Here is a 24,168-nt window from a genome sequence, read left to right on the forward strand (position 1 = left end):
ATGGAAATGTCACAGCATACAAACTTTTCCTCAAATCTAATTCAAATAGCTATCTTTCCTCAATTTGGCTTTATGAAGATTCTAGGGAATGATATATACCATGTCATTTTAATTGTGTCTGTTGAATTTGACTGCTTCCCAGGTGGTTCAGTGGTAAAGAATTTTTCTGCCAATGAAGGAAACACCAGAGACCCAAGTTAGATCCCTGGGTCAGGGAGATCCCCTACAGAAGGAAAATGGCAACCCACTAATATTCTTGCCTGGGAAATCCCATGGACAGAGGAGCCTTAGCTATAGTCCATGGGGTCTCAGAGAGTCAGACACGACTGAGTGGCTGAGCACATGAGCACAGCTGATTCTGAAGACCTTATTTCTTGCATAAGGTCTTTTTGTGCATGTGAGAGAGAGTTGGGTGTGAGATTGCTGTTAATGAAGATGGGTTTACATTACTAAACCAGTAAGGAAAGACCATTATCCAATTAAAATTTTGTAAAAACTTATCTTTCTAATTATACCTGGGAAAACATAATCAACTGGGCCACCTGAGATAGCACAGGTTCTGATGACATTTCCTTCAGAAATGTCTGTGCAGTCTTTCCATACTGAAATTGGACTTAGCACCTCAGCAAGAGGACTGATAGACTTCAGATTTTTTTCTTCAAGATTTTTTTTTTATATGAATCCTTTTTAAAGTCGTTATTGAATTTGTTACAATATTACTTCTGTTTTATGCTTTGGAATTTTGGCCAAGAGGTATGTGGGATATTAGCTTCCTGATCAGGGATCAAACTCACATCTCCTTCATTGGAAGGTGAAGTTTTAACCACTGGACCACCAGGGAAGTCCCTCAACATTGAGTTTCAAAATATATTTTTCCTTGCCACCTCAAACTACAAAATAGTTTCTTCACATTCACTTGAAAGTTTATAGTGAGCTCAAGCATTGTTTTGTTTATAGAGAGATCTGTATACAATAAAATAAAGTTTCAAAAAAGTAAAAATGAACGGATTGTAACTCAACCATACTTCAAAAATTTTTTTTTTAATCTGTACCCAAATGACATGATTTTATTATTCTCACCTCTGTATATTTTCCATCATAGTCAAAGTTGTTCTTACATCTGCTTGGGATTTGGCTAAAGAGAATTGTTAGAGAAAAAGAAAAATCCAAGGGAAAATTGAACAAGCATACACATTTTATAAAAAAAAGAATTCTTGTAAAGTAAAGCAAAGTTATTGGAATCTAATGTGACTTGGCTAGGAGTACTTGCCACTAAGCATTTTTCCCCTCAGGTAGGGTATTGCAGATTTTATTTGAAATATTATAAATCTAAAAAAGAACTGGCTACATAATTCACTATACATTTCACAAATTTCTCCCAAGCCAAACAAATTAATTTCAGATAATATTTTCAGCCAAAGGATAATAAATATTTTCACTGTTAAATTCATTTTCAACTACTCAAAAAGCCTCCAAGCTGTTGGTTTCATAAGTTGACAACCTACTCCCTACAATCATTTCTAGGACTTTAACTCAAATCCATAAACTTTATGCAAGTATGTTTGATTTTTTTTTGGCTTTTTAAGTCCTTGAAAGACCACCTAATTGCAATGGTTTTAACTTATTCACTCTATGAGTATTAGGGAATGTATCTCAAAGTAATTTTAAATTCACAGTTTACCCTTCTCTAAATTCTTAGAACTGTGATTTAAATTCAATTTTTAATAATAATATCCTCTATAAAGCATCTAAAAATTTAAAAGGAAGCATATCTTTAAATGAAGATTTTTTCTAGAAACTTTCAATATTCTTTCCACACCCTTACCTAAAAAATTTAGAATCATCCAGGGAACTTGTCCAATTTTCACGTCCCAAAGCTTCCATTTCAGAGACTGTGACTTAATAAATTTGAAATGGAGCCTAGAAATCTGTACTTTTATCATGATGTCATGGTGACACTGATTTAGACTGTTCAAGCAAAACACTCTGCAAATTTTTGTTCTATATTTTTTAAAATTAAAATGTGCTCCCTGATATCAACCACATTTTTTTCCCTTTATGCTTCCAGAAAGACCAGGGCCTGTGGCAGAAGTAGTCAAAGCTGAGGGCTTTTCTTTAGCTATAGAATAATCAGTTGTTAAAGAGTTACTTAAGCTTGAGGTAGAGAGAACAGCATAGAATTTCACTCTGTCACCTCTGAAATATAGCCTTGTTGTCCTTTAAAATTTAGAACTTTCCATAGCTTATGAGAAGGGAGAGAAAAACGAGAAACCTTGAATATACCCTCTGCCAATTGGCTGCTATGCCAATGTGGGGACTGTAATGAAAAACCTGCATGGTTTTCTTTCCATTTTCACCAGATGGAATCTATCATGACAATCCATTTTAAAAGCCCCTCGGGCTGGGAGGGTCCGCTGTAGGCAAACTGTCAGCTCCAGCGTTGACAGGATCCCTGTTTCTAGGCATTGCATCTGTCTCCTGGGAAACTTACAAACATCTTTGCAAAAGATATTAATTGGTCTTTAGTGTTAATTCATTTTGCTGGCTTCTTTGTTATCATGAGCTTGTTCCCTGGGTGTAGAGAAAGGAAACTTTCCTCTTTTCCCACCATCCAGCACAACAGATGCTTTGGCACTTTTAGCAGATATCAGTTGCAGGTGTGAAGCCACCTTGTATCTGCCCATAAGCCAAGAACACTTTTTGGTAAAAGTGTTACCTTCAGTAATCATCTGAATAGATGGAGATAAACACCTCTCCCATAGAACTCATCTTCCAAAGAGGTGGAGAAGAGATAAATAAACAAACAATGCAAAATTCTAAAGGGTATGTGGCATGAGATTGTGGGGAATGTCATAGGACTCAGATTAAGAACAGAAAAGAAGAGAGAAAGCAATGGCAGTGTAGGGAGAGGGACAGCTGGAAGGAAAGAATTTCAGGGAAAGAGACTATGATTTGATTTCATGATGGTGGGCAATAAAGACTTTAAAGAAAAAGTGGTATTTAAATCCACCCCCCCCCCAACCTCCACCAAAGCATCTGGACATGGGCTTTAGAAAGTGTAATAAATTAAGAGTATTGAGGGGTCAAACTAGGTCTTTAAAGAAGCATTAGAATTATTGCTGATAACGCCCACTGGATACTACATTCAGTCAATCAGTATTAAGCCAGGGAGGTTCTCCAGGGCATGAAATATGGGTTAGAGGGAGCTACAGAGCACGAAAATGATTTGCATTAAGCACTTCAGAACTTCTCTTTCTCCTTTAACATTTTAGAGTAGATGATGATAAGGACTCAAATTTCTTAGCCATGGTAGGATTCTTTTCGTGAGATATCAATAATGTTGGTTTTTTATTAAAAACACATAATCTTTATAATATCTGATAATGTCTAGACCACATCACATTTTACAACTTAAGTTGATAATTTCATATGCTTTAATTTTTTTCAGATGGCTTCAAGTGATGATATTTTGTCCCTTCTAGGAAGATTCTACAAGGATCCATTCCTCAGAGACTAGGGAGAGAGCTGGGGTACAGAATGGAGAGGTGGTGCTAAGGAATCAAAGATTTCAGTCCAGAAGGAGTAAACTAATAAAAAGAAATGCCCTTTAGATTAGAAAGAACTCATAAGAAACTATGGGCCCTTGGTAACACCTAAATATATTTCTGATACTTCTCTTAACTAATCAATAGGATGCAAGATCACAAAATTTTCTTTACTCTCTAGTGAAAAACATAAAAAGCAAGGCCAGTTCATCTCTGAAAAGGTTTCTTAAAGAGATTTTGCAGATGTTCCATTTTTCTCCTATAATCAGTAAAACTGATTTAAATGTCACAATTTACTGATCCTATTGTGGCTTCTGACAGAAAGGATAAAAAGCACTATAAAGGCTCTCCCAGAACAAAAGAAAAAAGTTTTGTGTCATCTAGAATTTGTGCATGTTTATTTTAAACTAACAATGAACTTACTTCTTTGAATGGAATGTCTTGGTGCATTTTAAAAATAATGTGAGAAAATCTGATGAATTACAGGTGGAATAAGGAATCTTCATCAAGTTGTTTCTGTTTATTATATTTTCTTAGCATTGATCTTTTCTCTTAACTTTTCAATTTCCTGTATCCAAGGAGAAAAAGACATTAAACGATGGCCAAGACCAAGGGCTCACCCTGTCTCTATGTGTCCTGCATTCCACTGCTCTTCTCCACCTCAGGCATCTGGAGAATAAATGCACAGAAGTCAAGGTCTTACGAATGCACATTTCTTTGAAATGGGTTTTTAAGCCCAACATTACATTACTGCATGACAATGTTGGCCCAAGTGGAAGACACCTTTTTTCTTGATGAGGATCAGACAACAGAGGCTAACAACACTGGAGACAGCCTGAGTTTTCTCCAAGCCCACACCTAAATCGTATTTTTCTATTCTGTATTGTTAGATAGGTGAGAATGGTAAGCCCTAGATACATGTATAGCAGGGGAAAATGTTCTTCTGTATCATCTTAAAAATCTGTCAGTTTGCAAAGGTGAACGAACAAGCAGTTTGGCCTTGTGGAAAAAAGGAAAGAGAGAGAGAGATAAAGAAGAGAAAGAAGAACAGCTTATTATTAGGAGATTCAATGTCCTAAGTAAGGGATATAAATGATTCCCCAGTACTTTGGTGCCATAAATGTCTATGCATCCAACAAATATTTACAAAGTGGCTTATATGTGCCAGGAGTATTGTAGGCCCTGGAGACAGAGCACTAGAAGAAAAAGACGGAAATATCTGCCTCTGTGAAACATGTATCCTGTTAAGGACAAAACAGTAAGAAGAAAATGCGAATAAATTAAATAATACATATTAGAGCCAAAGAAATGATGCTTTTGAACTGTGGTGTTGGAGAAGACTCTTGAGAGTCCCTTGGACTACAAGGAGATCCAACCAGTCCATTCTAAAGGAAATCAGCTCTGAATATTCATTGGAAGGTCTGATGCTAAAGCTGAAGCTCCAATACTTTGGCCACCTGATGCGAAGAGCAGACACACTGGAAAAGTCCCTGATGCTGGGAAAGATTGAGGGCAGGAAAACAGGCAACAGAGGATGAGATGGTTGGATGGAACACCAGCTCAAAGGACATGAGTTTGAGCAAAGCAGGAGATGGTGAAGGACAGGGAAGCCTGGCGTGCTGCAGTCCATGGGATTCCAATGAGTCAGACAGGATTTAGTGACTGAACAACAATGACAGTACAGATTAGCTTGTACAAGTGTGGAAGAGCAAGATAAGATGTGTGGAGAGATTTCATAAATTAGTTAAGGGAATCTGAGCAAGGATACATTTTATAAAGATGTGAAGAAGTACACTATCCTGAATCAATTTAGCGTCTTTGAGTTATTACCAAAATCAATTCTGGCTAATTTAAACATAGGAGATTCTTTAAAAGGATACCAGAGTTATTTGCATAGGAAAGGAAGAGAAAACAAATGAGCAAATATGTAAGAAACAAACAAAACTTTGGAAGTTTTGTATTTAAAGGAAAGAATATTACAGACTCATCTCAGGGCATAGTAAAATCAGGAATCACCATAGAAGGCAGAGGATGCTTATTACATGGGTGAGAAAGTTCTGTAGGGGTGAGGTCATTGGAAAAGAGTAAGTACGATAGTATGGACTGGTCATTTGAATTAAGGGAAGACTGAGGCAGGAGATAGATGGGCCCTGGGCCGAACAGTTCCTCCCCTGTGGACAGAAATTCCTTAAGAGCAGAAACTATTAAAGCAGGATGATGGAGAGAGGCTGGGCCTTGCCCAGATAAGAGATAAAAGACCACACATTCCTCATTCTCAAGGTTAAGGAGACCTCCCTGACTACGCATGCACAGAAAGGCTCCTTGGAGGTCAAGAAGAGTCGCGGCGTCACCTCATGATAAGTCCTGTGCACTACCCATAGGCCTCTTTACTAGAATCTGTTTTGGCTAAAAGACAAACATGCTCACATGGGAGGTTCCTGAGAAATACTAAATATGGACTCAGGACAAGGCAAATAAGAATAGTTTGTCAAAAGAAAACCCGGAAGAAATGCCCCATAAAAGTGATTCAAACTGCCAGGAGGGTAACTCAGTGACTCTTGAGCCTGCCCATGTATCTATCCACACACACTGTACTCTTTTCCTCCTAGTAAATGCTTTGTTTCACTGCTTCCTGTCTTTGTGGGCATTCATTCCTACAGAGTCGAAGAACCAGGGGCTGGTTGCTGAGCTCTGGTCTAGTGGCTCCGCCTTGGTGTTCTCACCTTCCCAATCTGACTTCACTACCAGGAACCGAAGCCCTGCTTCAGGCTGTGGCAGGGGCCATGCGAGATCTAGCGGAACTAATTTGTTTGCATCGACAAAGCTGAGTAACCCATTTCTTCTCGAGTATAAGAACTGAGACAAGCCTATGGGTTACTTTCTATCTGCGTTTTCCTTCTCAGTTCCTCTGAGCAGCCTTCAGGGAGGATAAGACTCCTGGAGACTGAATGGACAGTCTGGAAACCATAAGCTGCAGAGAGACAGCAAAGGGGATAACGACCCAGGATGAGCCAGAGTCTACCTTTACCTGCTTTGCAGGCTGGCACACGTCTAGCCCTGCTTCCTGCAATTACCTGGGTTGCCTGTGTCTCTAGTTCCTTCTCATCAAGGGGAACAATAAGTGGGAAGAATACTGAGATAGTCAAGCTACCTGGAAATCCCAAAGTCTAGCTCTGTAGCCTTGAATCAGTTAAAAATAACAAAATCTTCGAGCTCCAAAGAACGCAATGTCATTTATTCCAGTCTTCTTGATTTAGGTATGAAGATAACAAAGATCAAAGAAGTAATCACCCAACCAGATACTTAGTGGCATAACCATGACTATAACCCATTCCCACTGAGTGTTTTTTCTGCTGTATTAAACCACCTGCTTAGCCAGGAAACTTTGCTTCATTTTCTTCCTTTCAAAAATGGGTGTGAATATCTACTGAATAGTTCATAGTCTTTTGGATGAGACTGATCTGTGTTTAAACCTCAGCTGCAGATTTCACCATCTGTATGAAACTTGGCTAGTTAATATAAATTTCCTGAACCTCCAATTCCTGGTGTGTAAAATAAGGACAAGATTTACGTCATGGAAATCTTATGATATTTAAAGAAGGAAATTATATGAGGGTTTTAAGTAACACTATTAATGATTTTTTAAAATAGCTTATTTGGGTTGAAAATAAATTGAATCATGTATTTTATCAATGCTGTTTATGTTTGTTGCCATAGCTTATATTCTTACATTATATTGTTTTTGGTGAAGAAAAGTAGAAGGAGGAGAAGGGGAGGAGGAAGAGGAAGGAAGGAGGAGCGAGGATGGAGAAAGGAGGAAGGAGAGGAAGAAGAAGAAAAAGAAGACTTTCCTGGTGGCACAGTGGATGAGAATCTGCCTGGCAGTGCAGAAGACATGGGTTCGATCCCTGGTCTGGAAGATTCCACATGCCATGGAGCAACTAAGCTCATGTACCACAAATACTGAGCCTGTGCTCTAGGGCCTGTGAGCTGCAACTACTGAGCTTTTTTGTGCTGCAGCTACTGAAACCCACCCACCCTAGAGTCCGCACATGGAAACTACTGAAGCACATGGGCCTAGAGTCTGTGATCTGCAACAGGGGAAGTCACTGTGATAAGAAGCCCTTGCACCTTAACATAGAGTAGCTTCCACACCCTGCAACTAGAGAAAGCCTTCGTATAGCACAGCCAAAAACATTAAATAAGTAAATAATAATAACAAAGGAAAGAAAAAGAAGAAGAGGAGGAGCAAGAGAGAGAGGAGAGAGCATCACAGCTTTCATTCCAAGAGAATAATCAAAACTTCCGGCTTTGTCCTCACTCTAAACTTGAGGTGGAAAAGGTACAAGTGAGAGAGGACTCTTTTATCAGAAGTTAAACATTCTCATTCTCTCAAAGAGGGAGATCTTGGACTCATGCTATTGGAATTTGTGCATTTAATACTTCAGTTCAGCAGTTGCTAGATGGGTTTACTTGAGAAACAAAGAAAGCATTTTACTTTTGCAGTAAAAGAATTATTTGGAACCTGGCTGACTGCTGCCCGATACTTCATCTCTGAAGAGAGAATTAGAAACCCTTTAGGGAAAAGTACAAAAATGAAAGACTTCTCTGGTACTGAGTGTTGTGACATCTATCATGGTTACAAAAAAGACTGAAGTCTGTCTCCAGTTGCTTTACCAAGTTCTAAGTGAAATCGAATTCCACTTGTTTCTCATGTCTGGGGAAGGATAAAGAAAGACTAGAGATAAAGGTGAACTTAGAGTGGTCGCCCTGTTTGAAACTGAGAATATTTAAAAATATTCCTATTACAAAAAGATAAGCTAAAATTGCTGTAGAGTTACTTTCTGGCATTCGTTTGGCTTACTTTTAAGGTTTTGGTTTTTTGTTTGTTTGTTTACAGTATTACCTTTTTAGCTATTATAAAATTGTGGAATAAGATAGAGGGAAAATGCAACCCTAGAACAGCTAAAACAATGCTAGTAATAGTCAAGGAAACCCCAATCTTAGCAATAGCTGAAAGAGCAATGCAAATGGTGCTAACTAGAAGTTAGAGGTAGTTCTCAAGATTATAGTAGTCAAGAAACTCTCCCCCAAGGGTTTTTCAAAGTACGTATCTGGAAAATAATTTAAGTGGGCACATCAGCTTCTGAGTGTGGTGATTTATTTGCATTGATGGCAATCTTTCCTGCTAAAATTTGGATGTTTATTCGCCAGGCAATATATCTCACTGAAATGATCTAAATTGTGATATCTAAGCCATGATCAAAAAGTTTGGCAATGACATTCGATTTCCAGTTCTTTTAATTTTAAAATAATCTTTTTTAAAGCAAGTCTTGGTTAAGAATTTGGACAATGTCTTGACATTTTCAAAGCAAAGACATTTGAACACCTATTCATACATCCAAATAGCCATGAAGTCATAGTACTTTTAATTTCCATCTTAGACAAATAAAGGTCATTATTTTCTTAGACCAATGAATTTTTAGTAATAAACCTAGAATGAAGATGATTGTACTCAGGATTAAAGGCCATTAAAATAATCTGAAATGGAATCTTCATCCTAGAATTTTCTGGGAAAATGCCAAAAACTAGAAAAAAGAAGTCAGATGGAATTTTTTTTTTTTTTTTTTTTGGCCAGTGAGTTGACAAAGTGAAAAAGTGATTGCAAAATCTTGGAAAGCTTTAGTCTTACTAACTAAAGAGAAGAAAAGCCATGTTCCTATCAACAAAATGCTCAGGCCCCATAAAAATGGTCCCAATTTTCAGACTGTGTATTTGTCTGGGGAATAGAATTACTTTAAAAGAATTAACACTGGCCAAGTATAATTAGCAGAACAAATGGTCTCTCCAGTCCTCTCCTTCATCTTTTAACAGTAATATTTTAAACTGAATTGATGTAGAATAAGAATCTATATAACACCCAAAAGAGAAAAAAATACCAGGTAATCTCTGAATAGGTTACTTTAAGCCAAGGAATCTACTAGTTTATGAGGGACTTTAGAAAGAAAGTTTCTTTGGGTATTACCCAGCCCAAATCTTTCAGCAATGTTTTGACCCTTGAAGCAAAGAAACTCACCCTAGAACTAACTCTGGAAACCTGATAGGAACAGTACTAGAAGTGGTTGAAAATATAGGCTCTGGACCTCCAAATATGGTTATTCTGAGGTACTAGGGATTAGTATTTCACTATATGAATATTTGGAGGGACCCAGAGTGAAGAAGAACTAAAAAGCCTCTTGATGAAAGTGAAAGAGTGTGAAAAAGTTGGCTTAAAGCTCAACATTCAGAAAACCAAGATCATGGCATCTGGTCCCATCACTTCATGGGAAATAGATGGGGAAATAGTGGAAATAGTGTCAGACTTTTATTTTGGGGGGCTCCAAAATCACTGCAGGTGGTGATTGCAGCCATGAAATTAAAAGATGCTTACTCCTTGGGAGGAAAGTTATGACCAACCTAGACAGCATATTAAAAAGCAGAGACCTTAGTCAACAAAGGTCCGTCTAGTCAAGGCTATGGTTTTTCCAGTGGCCATATATGGATGTGAGAGTTGGACTATGAAGAAAGCTGAGCACCAAAGAATTGATGCTTTTGAACTGTGGTGTTGGAGAAGACTCTTGAGAGTCCCTTGGACAGCAAGGAGATCCAACCAGTCCATTCTAAAGGAGATCAGCCCTGAGTGTTCATTGGAAGGACTGATGCTGAAGCTGAAACTCCAATACTTTGGCCACCTCATGAGAAGAGTTGACTCATTGGAAAAGACCCTGATGCTGGGAGGGATTGGGGGCAGGAGGAGAAGGGGGCGACAGAGGATGAGATGGCTGGATGGCATCACCGACTCTATGGACATGAGTTTGAGTGAACTCTGGGAGTTGGAGATGGACAGGGAGGCCTGGTATGCTGCAATTCATGGGGTCGCAAAGAGTCGGACACGACTGAGCGACTGAGCTGAACTGAACTGAACTGAATTCAACCCATAGCAGAAGAGAGGGAGCTGAAAGATTAGTTAGAAACACTGCAGTTGTTCAGGCCAGATCAACTGAAGCTTGCATTGTGTTCTTAGTCACTCAGCCATGTCTGACTCTTTGAAACCCTATGGACTGTATCCTGCCAGGCTCCTCTGTCCGTGGGGATTCTCCAGGCAAGAATACTGGAGTGGGTTGCCATGCCCTCCTCCAAGGGATCTTCCCAACCCAGGGATCAAACCCAGGTCTCCCGCATTGCAGGCAGATTCTTTTATTGACTGAGCCACCAGGAAAGCTTGCAGTAGGGAGGTAGAAGTGGAGGTGGGAAGAAATGGAGAGATTTGGTATGTACTTTGGTGGCTTATTCATTAGAAATTTCTGATGAACTGAATGTGAAGTATAAGAGTAAGAGAAGAAGAAAGGATGCTCTCTAGTTTGCAGTCTTGAGAAATCTCTAGATATCGTTTATTATCCTAGCAAGTTAGTTTAACTCTTTGTTCCTCAGTTTCTTCACTGTAATTTTATGATATATCAAATATGTAGGAATGTTGAGAGGATAAAATCTAAGATATAAAATATGTATTCAGTTCAGTTCAGTCAGTTCAGTCACTCAGTCATGTCCAACTCTTTGTGACCCCATGGAATGCAAAGCACGCCAGGCCTCCCTGTCCATCACCATCTCCCAGAGTTTACTCAAACTTGTGTCCATTGAGTTGGTGATGCCATCCAACCATCTCATCCTCTGTTGTCCCCTTCTCCTTCCGCCTTCAATCTTTCCCAGCATCAGGGTCTTTTCAAATTGTCTTTCATACAATACTATCTAATGGTATATATTAGATATATTTGGTATATATAATGGTATATATTGGATATATAATGGTATATATTGGATATATAATGGTATATAGAATATATACCATTAAATATTATTGTATGAAGAACCTCCATAGTTTTTTCCATAGTAGCTTTACCAATTTACATTCCCACTGCACAAGTATTCCAACTTCTCAGCATCCTCAATGACTTTTTTTTTTTTCTGTTGTTTTGAAAATGACCATCCTAATACTGAAGTAGTATCTCATTGAGGTTTTCTTTTGTATTTCTCTACTGACTAGTGATGTTGAGCATCTTTTAGTGTGATTATTGGTTATTTGCATGTCTTCATTGATGAAACGTCTATTATTTCAACCATTATTTTAATTAGACTATTTGGAGATTTGTTGTTGTCACTGTTGAGTTGTACAAATTCCTATTGTATTCTGGATATTAACTTCTAATCAAATATGTGATTGGCAGTTATTTTCTTCCATTCCATAGGTTGCCTTTTCACTCTGCTGCTTGTTTCTTTAGACATTCAAAAGCTTTTAAGTTAGATGTAGTCCTTTTGATCTATGTTTTAATTTTGATGTCTGCAATTTTTTTTCATAATCAAAAATCATTGCCAAACCTAATTGTCTTGAAACTTTCCCCCTGTTTTTCCTAGGAGTTTGACAGTTCTATATTTTATATTTAGATCTTTAATCCATTTTGAGTAAACTCTTATGTATGGTATAAGATACGAGTACAGCTTCATTCTTTAGCATGTTAATATTCAGTTATTTTTTTTTTTCCTAGCAAACTTTTCTGAAGGGGTTGTTTCTTCCCCCCATTGTACAGTCTTGGCACTCTTGTCAAAAACCATTTTGCCATTAGTGCCAGGGTTTATTTCTGGGCTGTCCATTCTGTTCAGTTGGGCTGTACATGTGCTTTTATGCTAGTTCCGTGTAGTTTTAACTACACCTACATAGTAGAAGTGGAAAGCAGGGATTAACAAAGTGAAATAAAGATACATGGGACCTCACTCATTTTATACTGTCTAAATTTCTACTTTTCCTTCCATGTGTTGCAGTTCAGTTTTTTATACCTTTTTAGGAAACACAATCTACTGAATGCATGAGTGAGTGAACAAATATATCCAGCAAGATATTTTTAAAAAATCATTTCTGTCTATTTCATGTACTTATAGCATGTCTTGGAGAAGGCAATGACACTCCACTCCGATACTCTTGCCTGGAAAATCCCATGGACGGAGAAGCCTGGTGGGCTGCAGTCCATGGGGTCGCTAAGAGTCAGACACGACTGAGCGACTTCACTTTCACTTTTCACTTTCATGCATTGGAGAAGAAAATGGCCACCCACTCCAGTGTTCTTGCCTGGAGAATCCCAGGGATGGGGGAGCCTGGTGGGCTGCCATCTGTGGGGTCGCACAGAGTCGGACACGACTGAAGCGACTTAGCAGCAGCAGCAGCAGAGCATGTCTGGGTTTCCCAGGTGGAGCTAGTGATAAAGCCAGTGCAAGAGCCTTAAGAGATGCCGGTTTGATCTCTGGGTTGGGAAGGTCCCCTGAAGGAAGCCATGGCAACCCACTCCAGTATTCTTGCCTGGAGAATCGCATGGACAGAGGAGGCTTGTGGGCTACAGTTCACAGAGACTCAAAGAGTCAGATGCAACTTTAGTAACTGAGCCTGCATGCATAGCATGTCCACCTTAAATTTGATAACATTGTTATTTTATATACATATTTAGTTCCTGGAAGTAAAGTTCCTTTAGAGTTCACTTTAACTCAAATGAGCATTTACTTTTACTTGTGAGAACAATGTTAAAAAAGTTTACATGATTGTTGCAAAATTCAACCAAAGAAAAAAATCTAAGGCCATCATTATGATAAAATTACAGCTCTACAAAAAACCGGAACCCAAACCTTAAAAGATCACAAGGAAAAAAATTCATAGTCCTTTATAAAACCAGTCTTTTAAACTCTCCAGTATTTCTGAAAACAGCTATTACCAGTAAAAGAACTTTTAACTAAGAAATCAACATTCCTCTGGCTCATTTAGTGGTCTATCTTCCATCTGTATTTTTGTACTTATTAGGGCACGATAATTCCTCACAAACCTCAAAACCCCAGTACATCATAGTTCTCTTTCACCATAAAGGCACGACTTAGCATTGATTTTCAAATGGAGATGTTGAAGGACTTTTCTCATTTTCCTTACCCCCAGACCCCTCGTACCCGCCCTATTTACAGTCTATCATTAATTCTCCAACGAATCAGTCTTAGTAAAAAATAATAATTCACATGCATGATTGCTTTAATCCACACATAGGGTTGTTTATCCAGAAGGAGACAAAATCAGAATCACTTTTGTTAGTGAGATAGTCAAGGAAGTTCTTGTTTAAATTCACCCTGTTTTGACCATTTCCCCTAAGTACCTTCTTCCTCTAGGCACCTTCCTGAACGTTTAATCAAACTAAATTCTAAGCCGTCTCTCTTGATAAATACCTTTGCTTAGAGAGAAAGGTGCACAGGCAGGAAAGAAATATCTATGAAGCCACTCGAGTTAGTTTTGAGTCAGAAGTGATGTACATTATGTTCATGAAATTACAATTTTTATTCCTTGCTCACAGATGAGGGCTTAAATAAATTAAAATACAGAAAAAATAGTATGTTACTCATGTATGTATGCTGCAAATGACATGCTTTCTTCTATTTTGCTTCCCTAGAGAGGATGTTTCTTCTTTTCAACTGTTTTGGATTTCAATGACTGGATCACAGTAACTCAGCATTTTTAAAGATGTGTTTTAAAGATGTTTTTAAAGATTGCTGACCACTAGTATAAGAATCCTTATGCTCCTTAAAAATGTGGAATCCTATGTTGCATGACTTACCAGGTCTGCATATCTGGGGCATTGTGCTGGCAATCTGCATTTAGAAAAGCATCTGAACATGCTGATTATACACTTGAGATGTTGGAAAGCATTACAGAAACTGGTGTTGGAGCTGAGGAAGGGAAGAGAGAAGAGCAAATGAAGAGTCTCCAATATCTTTTCCTCCCTAAGGCTGTCACAATGCATGAAAGAGCAAACAGTATCTTCCCTCCTCCAGCTCTGCCCTGGAGAGATGGGGTTTGGCCTCTAGAAAGGGGAGGCGCCTGTCCCCAAACAGGGTCTAGCTAGTCCTCAGATGCTTCTACTAGAAATGTCACTTCATGTTTAATTTGTCCTTGTCAACCACTTTAAGAATTACATAATATATCTGTCTCTGGGTTGGGAAGATACCCTGGAGAAGGAAATGGCAACCCACTCTGGTATTCTTGCTTGGAGAATTCCATGGACAGAGGAGCCTGGTGGGCTACAGTCCATGGGGCTGTAAAGAATCGTCCAGGACTTAGCTACTAAACAACAAAACAATATTCATGTCATACATCAGTCTGCCAGATAATGATAGTTGATAATGGTCCTTTGATGATAAGCCATTTTACCAGAAGATAGAGTTCTCTAAAAATGTTCTGTTCAAACATATTAATACTTTAGAGAAATGTTGCCTTTGTTTTAGACTCCTTTGAGACTATATATGTGCTTCTCCATGGATGAGTGATCTTTGCCTGCACATTTGGCCCCAAACATATGCTTTATTGTTAACTAGGTAAGGTAGAAGTTATAAGTTATATGCCTTATGGTTTCCCATGGTATAGAAACATGGATATCCTTTTCCGCATTATAAACTCTTAACTTTATGTTACAAATATATTGGTTTCAAGATAAATTGATCTATTAAATCTCATATTCATAAACATTTATATATATTCAACATTTTCAGTCCTGGGAGTGATTGGCCATTTTTGCTTACAACCAATGAGTGATTGCTGAGATCTTATAGCTGCTTTTTATTTAATAGAGTATTACTGTGTATAAATCAATAAAACCAGCAGGAATGGAAATAATGACAAATATCTAAGGAAGTTGTGAGATTTAAATATTGTAATACTGTGATTAACAAGAAATATACTTTTTGGTCATTCGTATATATTTGGTTCTTACCCCCAAGGTTTCTGACTCACAACTCTTAAAGACTTTGGAATTTCCTGAATAAGAGCAATAAAGTTATCTTTTGTTATGTTAATAAGTGATTTTGGAAAGCACTTAGGTAACCTAAACCGGGGGGGGGGGGGGGGGGGGGCGGAAGGGGGAACTGGTTGCTAAGAGACCCAAAAACATCCTGAGAGAGTCTGAACTTTCAGTCCCTCCCCCTCACCTCCTGGGAGGGCAGAGGTGCTAGAGACTGAGTTCAACTGCCAATGCCCAGTGACTATGAAATGAAGCCTGCATAGAAACTAAAAAGGACAAAATTGGGACAGCTTTCTGATTGGTGAACCTGTGGAAATTTGGGGAGAGCAGCCTATGCTTGGAGAAGGTGTGAAAGCTTAGCACCCTGTCCCCATACCTTGCCTTGCACCTCTTCTATCTAGCTGTTCCTGAATTGTACCATTTTATATTAAATGAATAATCTAGTGAGTAAAGAGCTTTCCTGTTCTGTGAGCCACTCTAGCATATTTCTCAAGTCTAGAAGGGGGTCTTGGAAACCTCTGATTTATAGCCAGTTGGTCAGAAGAAGATGTAACAACTTGGGCTTTCAATTGGCATATGAGTGGGGAGGGAAGGCAGTCCTGTAGGACTGAACCTGGACAATCTGACCCCATCTTTAGGCACATGGTGTCAGAGCTGAGTTGTATTATAGGACACACCTGGGATTTGCACAGTTTCAAGTACATATTGTAAGATGTATTTAAAGACTCTTTACAAGTGGATGCTCTAAGCAGATAATCTAGTTAATGAAAAATTCTATTTAACATAAGCAAAATATTTCAGGCTAGAGATTTTTAAAATTCTAATCTATTATTTTATCTATTTTTACTGGAGAGATATGAATTTCACAAGAAATCAAACACAGTGATGCCATTTGCTATGTTTTATTTTGCTATTGGCTTGTTAAACATAACATGCAAATAATCAAAAAGAAACATACACATGACTTAGGGTGAAACATAATTCTAGAAAAGAAAAGTTTCATTAGGTAAGTATATATATATTCTTAACACTAAAAATACTGCTGTAAGTATATGTAGTTTCACAAATTTTGTCTAGTATTTTGCAGAATCATTGGTCTCAAAATTTACCATCTATTTTTCAGCTAAACAGATTTGAACATTGAAATGTGAACATTTGAGCATTGAGATAATTTACTTCAGGACTGTAGACATCCATATGCATGTAATCCATGCTTTTTGGCACATTAAGTTCAGATTTAGAAATTTTAAAACTTGACTGACTTTCATGAAACCAGTAAAAAGCCTTTCACATCATTTGACAGTAGAGATGTAAAAAACACTAAATTTACAAATAAAGCATTAAGTTTCTTGTCAAGGTGTGTGTGTGTGTGTGTGTGTGTGTGTGCTTCTGATGAAATAGGCCTGCCTTTCATCTTCTCTTTTAAAAAAGTAGCAAAATGTTTACAAAACATTTTCCCTTAGAATTAGAAATTTATGAAAGTAATAAACAGCAACAAAAAATGAATACTATAAAAACTGACACACAAATAAACATAACCATAAACTGCTGTTCCAGGCTACACCTCAATGTAACTGGACTCAGTAGACATTAATTAACAGTGATCTCATTCGCGACACGTAGACATTCATACATATCAGGTGGCAGACTAGTTTGGGTGATGTGATTGCCATCCAAACGCAAATGTTTGATCTTGGAGTAGGACAGGGGTCCCAGGATCTTACAGAAGCTCTTCACATCAAACTCTGGAAAATTAGAGTGAAACATTTCAATCATTTCTTTCAATACATGAGCTTGAAACCATCATTTAAAAAAAAAGGGAAAATCTTTAAGACCATAATAATATCCAATAGCACTTCTTCCCACTTATTTGATGTATCTTTGAATTTAGAACTATTAAAGGCATATTTCAGACTTCCAAAGCCCAATAATATTTAGTAAAGAATACCTATGGTTAAGTCAGAAGATTCAATTAATGTTTGAAGGAACAGAACTTAAGTTCTTAATGAAACATCTTTTTTAGTATTATTTGAGTTCTTGATTTAGAAATACTTTATTATAGAAAGGCATGCAGTGAGCCTATCATGTTATCTCAGCATTATTTTGAAATATTAAGTCGAGCCTGAGGAAATCTAAGATGGGGTGCTGTAACATGAACAGTCTCAGCAGAGTAAGGATTTGGAGTTTTTGCATCTTAAAAGGAGTTAAATAGATGAACTCTAGAGAGTTTTCCAACAACCATACTTCATGACAAAGATTCAAAACTCCAAAGCAAAAACCAAATCATGGAATATCCACCATCTCAGTCCATGTCCTTTTCTGCTGGGGTCAAAAAGTTGCTACAAATGAACATCTGAGTTAGTCTTTAATGGGCACCAAGATGGTTGCTAGATAGCGTGACCCGTGTATCTACATTGAAACTGCCTATGGTGGCACAAATCTATTTCAGAGTAACCTTATGCTGGTCCTTTATCTTGTTATTTTTCTTTCATTTTTCAGCTCTAGCTAACAAGGACTTCAGTTGAAATCCAAACACACTGTAGTCTTTCCCTCTAAGATGTTGTCTTAAATTACTCATCTGTCAAATGCCAGGGATTTTGCTTTCAGTACTGCCTCTGAGAAAGTATGGAACAATGTAAAAAACAAGGGTCTAGGCCTATATTAGTTTTCTGTTTCTGCCATTTACCTTCTGAAACATTTATCCCATTCTAAGTATAGCATATCTATCACACTGTGTGGCATGAAGGTTTCACCAACTACGGTATGTAGAGCACTTCACACAGTGCTAGCACATTACTATGTACTGAAGTTATTGGTGTCCTTTTTTCCCCTCTTTTCTAAATTGCTTTATACTAGGAGGATCTGTGACTAGTCTAATGCTTAAAGTTGCAAGTTTGAAAAATAAGAAATCATTTTTGACTGTACATTTCCTAATATAAGAAAAGCATTAAGGAACTCTCTTTATCTTACAACGTGGGCAACTGGTATGTGTAAATATTATGCAGCAAGATAAACTAAGTTGAAGACACACAGGCAAAGTCACATGACAAGAATCCCTGAAATGTGTATACCTAAGCGTCAAAGATAAGGAAGGGAGAAAACGTAACTATTCACTTGCAAATGACTAAACGTGCTGGGCACTGGAATTTCAGTCTCAGCTTGGCACTGAGAGGCTGCTGGTCCATCTGTTGCATCTCCTACACTGGCTCTTTGTTTTTTACTCATACAATGAAAACTAATTTTTCCACCTTCGAATGCCCTTGCATTTATATCTTTCTCCTTTCTTGTCTCAGAGTAGGAAGTAGTCTTTCTCCTGCTAACCTCCACCCACCAAATCTAATGGGTTTCTTCAGCCCTCAACCATCTTAAATTCCATTAGCATTTTGGCTTGTCTGAGTATCCTTTTTCCTGACCACAAAAGTTTATAATGTGGGACCATATATTGCCACATAGTGAATTTTCCCCTGGAAACAACTCTAAGGGTTTAGCTCTAATAGCTTGACTGTATTGCATGACAGGCAAGCTTTCCAGATGCAAGAAAGAAGATGTGGCATTGCAGAGCTGGCAGTCACGATTTCCTTCATGAGAACACCCCAACTCTACTAGGAGTTACATGAAACTGTTGCAGAATTATAAAGTAGCATATTAATAAGGCACAATGCAATTTTTTCTGATAGGAGTGTCAATATCCTTAGCCAGTAGGACAAGGGGACCAAGTTTTATAATATACACATGTTCAATTTCAATAGATTATTTTGCACGTAGAATTATTTGCTGTGTGAATCAGTGTTTCCCACCTGAGTTTTCATTTTAAAAATTTCATCTGTGAATTACAGGTTTTTTCTTCTGCCAACTTCCATTAAAAAATAAGGTTAATATTGGTGAATAGTCAATTTACGATCTAAATCTTTATAGCTTAAATTGAAATATGTGCCAGGAGGTCAGGAGAGTACATAAACAGCCCGAGTGGATCAGGTCAAACTCCTACCCAGCAAATAAATGAAAAACAAACTACAGACATACAAGAAAGGAAGGAGAAATGATGGGAAAATCAAATGAGGTGAAGCGTTGTATGTAAGAAAAAGGGGCTCTGTAATTCTAGTAAACTATATTCCAAACACTTACCATAGTCCTCCTTAAACTTTCTCACGGTCCTCCTAAGAACACTGTGAAGACTACACACCCCAACCACACCAGGGAAAACAGAGATAGATGGTGGTCATGAAAGTATAGCAACATGTTGAGCCCCAAGTAAAGATGTCAGAGGAGACCACGAGTGTACGCAGGCTGCTCTGGGGACAAGCAGGAGAGAGATGTCACAGTCTCTGATGACTGTGTTCCCTCTGGTCTTGGTTTCCCCCTTAGCTATGTCTTGTCAAGAAACGAACGTACACACAAATTGAAGCCATGAAGGAGGCAAACAATAACAGATGAAAATCAAGGGTTAACACAGCAGAAATAATTAGCCCAGAATATTAAATCTGAAGAAATGAGTGTTTAAATTCTATATGACCTTAATGATTTCTTATCTGGACACTCCAAAGAAAAGCCAGATAATGGATAAACAGCTAAGCTAGAATTCTATATTGTAGAGAAATATTTTGTTGGCTTTTTTTTTTTAAACTGGAGCCAATTTAATATTTGTTTCACACAACTTAGGCATTTAAAACCTTGAGGAAGTATCAATCAATCATGGGCACAGTTTTCTACTTACTTTCAAGTTCATTGACCTCCAGGTAATAGTTTTCAAGGTTTTCATTGACTGTCGGTATGCTTTTCAGCTTATTATAGGAGAGATCCAGCTCCAACAAAGATGATACATTAAAAGAATTTCCAGGGACTCCACTATCAGCCAGTTCATTATGAGACAAACGCAGATACTGCAATGCACTGAAACGCTTGAAATACTCATCAGGGATGTTGCTAATCTTGTTGTTGTCTAAGTAAAGAGTTAGAAGAGACACTGGGAGACCAGAAGGTAGTTTGGTCATCTGATTGAAGCTCAAGTCGAGGTATTCGAGTGACTTCAGACCTTTCAAAGCAGCTGAAACGGCATCCTCTTTCAGCTGATTGTGCTGAAGGTGGATAAAGGTCAGGTTAACCAGTCCATCAAAGGAGCCAAGCTTAGAGATCTTGTTGTGAGTGAGCTGCAGGTCCACCAGAGACTTGGGAAGTGGGCCCACAGATTCTGTCAGATTGTTGTAATTTATGTGCAGCTTCTTCAGTTGCTTCAGTTTAGAGAAAACCCTTCCTTTTATCTTGGAATTTTCTAGAAGGTTGTGGTCGAGAATGAGCCACTGCAGATCAGTTACGTTTTCAAAGGCCTTCTCATCAATGTGGTCAATCTGGTTATTCCTAAGGTAAAGGTACTTGATTCCAGGAGGCACCATTGGCACGCTCTTCAGTTTCAGCTCATCGCAGTACATGGCTGTGGGATAGCTTTCAGGGCAGTTACATTCTGGTGCACAGTTTGGTGATGACCTCCCATATATTGATTGGGGGAAATCGTAATAATCATAGTAATCAGGATAGGTGCTGCTGGCACCGCCAATTAATGCCAAGAGGAGAGGAAACACACCTAGATTCATTTTGGCAAATGCTTTGAATCCTAAATAAAGTGAAAATATGTATTATAAAATAGTATTCTTTCAGGAAAAGTATACTAAGAAGAAAGAAAATGCATTCAAAAATGCAAATTTTATTATTTTAGAGTGCTTTTTTACTGCACTAATGATGTCTGTTAATTTGCTTTGAAGGATTAGGATAAGGATGTAAATTTACAATGTGTGGGGAAGGGAACAGATTCCAGGACAGATTGCATACACTGGCGCCCCCTTCTGGGCGAGCTAGGCCTAATTGTTCCAGTCAACCTCTCTCCAGGTCCTTTTCTTAATTACATGGATTCCTGCAAGAGGTTCTGGGAGGGGCCCTTTAACCACCATGTTAGAACGCAGCTTCAGAATACCTTCAAGACCAGAAGAAACAAAAGGAAGAAGACAGTTGTAAACTGGACCCTCTACCCCACCATCCAACATCATTAAAATATCTCATTAAAAAGATCCTTCCTGAGAACATGGGCAATCTGTGATTTTGTCTGGAAGAACATTGTTCTTATGTGTGTCTGCTGGGGGTGGTTGGGGGGCGGTGATGGTGGTAGTAGTGGTAGGGTGCTGGGGAGGATGGAAAATTCTTTTAGAACTATCTTTATTGTTGACTCTGAAGAGAGGAAACAGACTTCTTAAGTGGGGGTGTGTGCATATTATGTCAACTTTTATCTAACATTCTATACTTTTAAGCACATTACAAAACTCTGTTTGAAAATTAGTATTTAGTATATTAGTTTCAGTAAAATTATTGTTTGTTAATCAAGGAAATGTCACGAAATCTAAACAGCTTTAAACCTAGAAAGAGATCTAACTGGTAGAGAATGATATTCTTTTCAAAGTTTTGAATGAAAGCTTTTCTTTCTCTCAGTCACTCACAATTTGTCTGCCTTCTTCATGTTAAAATTTGAGAAGGTAGGGTTTGCTTATCTGGGTTTTAGCACTCGCACTGAATGAAGATGGAAGAGAGTGGGAACTAAGGAAGGCCTGCATTAAACACTGAGCATTAAGAGCCATGTAGGAAAGGATCAATTTGGGAATATACACTGAAAACAATTTGTATCAGTGATCTTCACATGTGCCTGTTGCTAAGGATCAGTGAAGCACATTTCAATTGCTTGGGAAGTAAAGGGTCAGCAATGTAGATAAAGGAAAATCGGATATAAGAGCTGGATTTTTGTAGAATGAAGAGTTATAGCTGAGCAATTGGTCACTCTGGGAGGGAAACTGTTTCTGTGAGGCAGCATCCACATTCCAATGGATACCATAAAATAAAATCTCTTCCCGTGAGAAACAAGGTACAAGCTTTTGGATCTAGGTAGTTTAGGACAAGCAGGGTTTTCTGCTCTCAGGAATTTTAAACATCTTTGCTTTAACTTGGAATTATAAAATACTTAATTTTAGCAGATGAAACACTCGAAAAGATTGTTAGGATCACTCTCATAACAGACATAATGTAACATGTAGCCAGACTCTTAGTAAATTATTCCCTAAGATTGTGATGGAGTCATTAAATTTAGTTGACAGGACTTGGCCATGAGAACAATTACATAGTGCTAATGTAATTGTAGGATTCTTTATAAATTACAGTATATTAATGTTGTAAAGATTTGTCTTACTTTATTAATAAGTCCAAATTATTTTAATTCAGTATACACTAAAATAGACATGGGAACTATAATGTGAGTATTGAATAGTAATGAAAAATGCTTCCATATTTTTTGGCAGAGTCAAAACAAGGGCTCTGAATTCAAAGAGAGTTTGTAACCATATAATGACTCCATTATGAAGCAAAAACACACTTTACTTTCCCCTAGTTTTTTTCAAATACCTGTGGCTATGAAGAAAAGGCTCTTTTCCAAAGAGTAAATCATGTTTCCCAGAATTTCTTTAAAACATGTTCCTGTTTCTTAAGACATACATCCACAACCCAAATCTTTAAAATTAATAGAATTAAGTAATCCTTTTGTTCAGGTTTTATAACAGCATGAAGTGTTTACAGCAAATCATAACAAATTATAACGACATACCAGTTGCAAAATATTTTGAATATTGATTGAAATGGCTTCCTTTGTTCCAAATTAAGTTCTAACAAAACTAACATATAGAACTATTTAGCATAAAATAGCAAACATTTTAAATGCCATACTGTTTCACTGTGTCTACTTTCTAGTGAAATCTTGAAACTTTTTATAACATCCTTTGCTAAGTAAGGCATTATAGACTGTATAAAATGTATCTCAAATTCATAAATCATGGAAAGTATATTCTGCAAGATGTGAAAGTAAATGCTCAAAACTGGATTTGCTGTTGAATAGCAATTGGCAAAGTTGCTCTGGAATTTTTTTTTCTGTTCTCATTACAATAAACACTGTCCCAAACCATCAGCATCCCCAGTGCTATAGTTAAAACAGCACTTACCTTACTGTCTTGACCCTGCTTTCGTTAATTCTTAAAGCAGATGCACTATGGACAAGAATCCACCAATATATGCTGTAAACTCTGTCAGACGGAACTGGCTGCCAGATTCTTAGTGATACAAGAGCTGAGGTGGGGGGGGGTGGGGGGAAACCCAGCCCAGTCACGCCAGTCTCTGAATGGAGTTATGTCATTGTGGGGATCTTGTGGTGTGGCATGCAAACACTCTCTAACGAGGTGCAGGTGGACTTGGTGAGCAAGGCCAGCCCAGCTCACTCCCTATGGAGTAAGAGAGAGATGCGTGCTAAACCCGCCCAAATAACCTAGCTTTTAACCCCAAATGGAGTCCTGCTGCAAATGAGGCATCTACAGTGAGAATGTTTCTCTTACAAAGCCCTTTGCTTCTATAGCTGTGACAACAATTAAATGCAGTTCTCTCAGCCAGCTATCATGTTCCTCTAAAGGTCACGTAAATCATCAACTGAATAAACCATTTCAGGAAAATGTAAATGAGAAGACTCAGAAGAATTGAATCCTTTTTGCTCATTACTCTTGAAATTTATACTTACTTGGATCAACTTAATTTTTGGCCAAAAGAGAAACTTACATTAGTTTCTAAAATATTAAAATGCTTCATTTACACTTTGATACAAGTGATAAGTATCAACATTTCCAGTTTGCTTATGTTAAGCAGACTCATTTTATGCTCTTCAGGTCTGGAACCAATCAGTAATATTCTGCCTGTTTCTT

General features: G+C 37.9%; 1 protein-coding gene across 1 annotated transcript; it reads right to left on the reverse strand.

Moving 5' to 3' along the window:
• Positions 1-16,283: 16,283 nt before the first annotated feature.
• LUM (lumican) lies at positions 16,284-23,929 on the reverse strand. Its single transcript, XM_069580669.1, has 3 exons — positions 23,422-23,929; positions 20,112-21,005; positions 16,284-17,142 (listed from the first exon to the last, which is right to left on the reverse strand). The coding sequence occupies exons 2-3, from the start codon at positions 20,983-20,985 to the stop codon at positions 16,988-16,990; spliced, it is 1,029 nt and encodes a 342-aa protein (XP_069436770.1). The 5' UTR covers positions 20,986-21,005; positions 23,422-23,929; the 3' UTR covers positions 16,284-16,987.
• Positions 23,930-24,168: the final 239 nt, after the last annotated feature.

This window comes from Ovis canadensis, chromosome 3 (genome assembly GCF_042477335.2).
Source record: "Ovis canadensis isolate MfBH-ARS-UI-01 breed Bighorn chromosome 3, ARS-UI_OviCan_v2, whole genome shotgun sequence".
Lineage (NCBI taxonomy): Eukaryota > Metazoa > Chordata > Mammalia > Artiodactyla > Bovidae > Ovis > Ovis canadensis.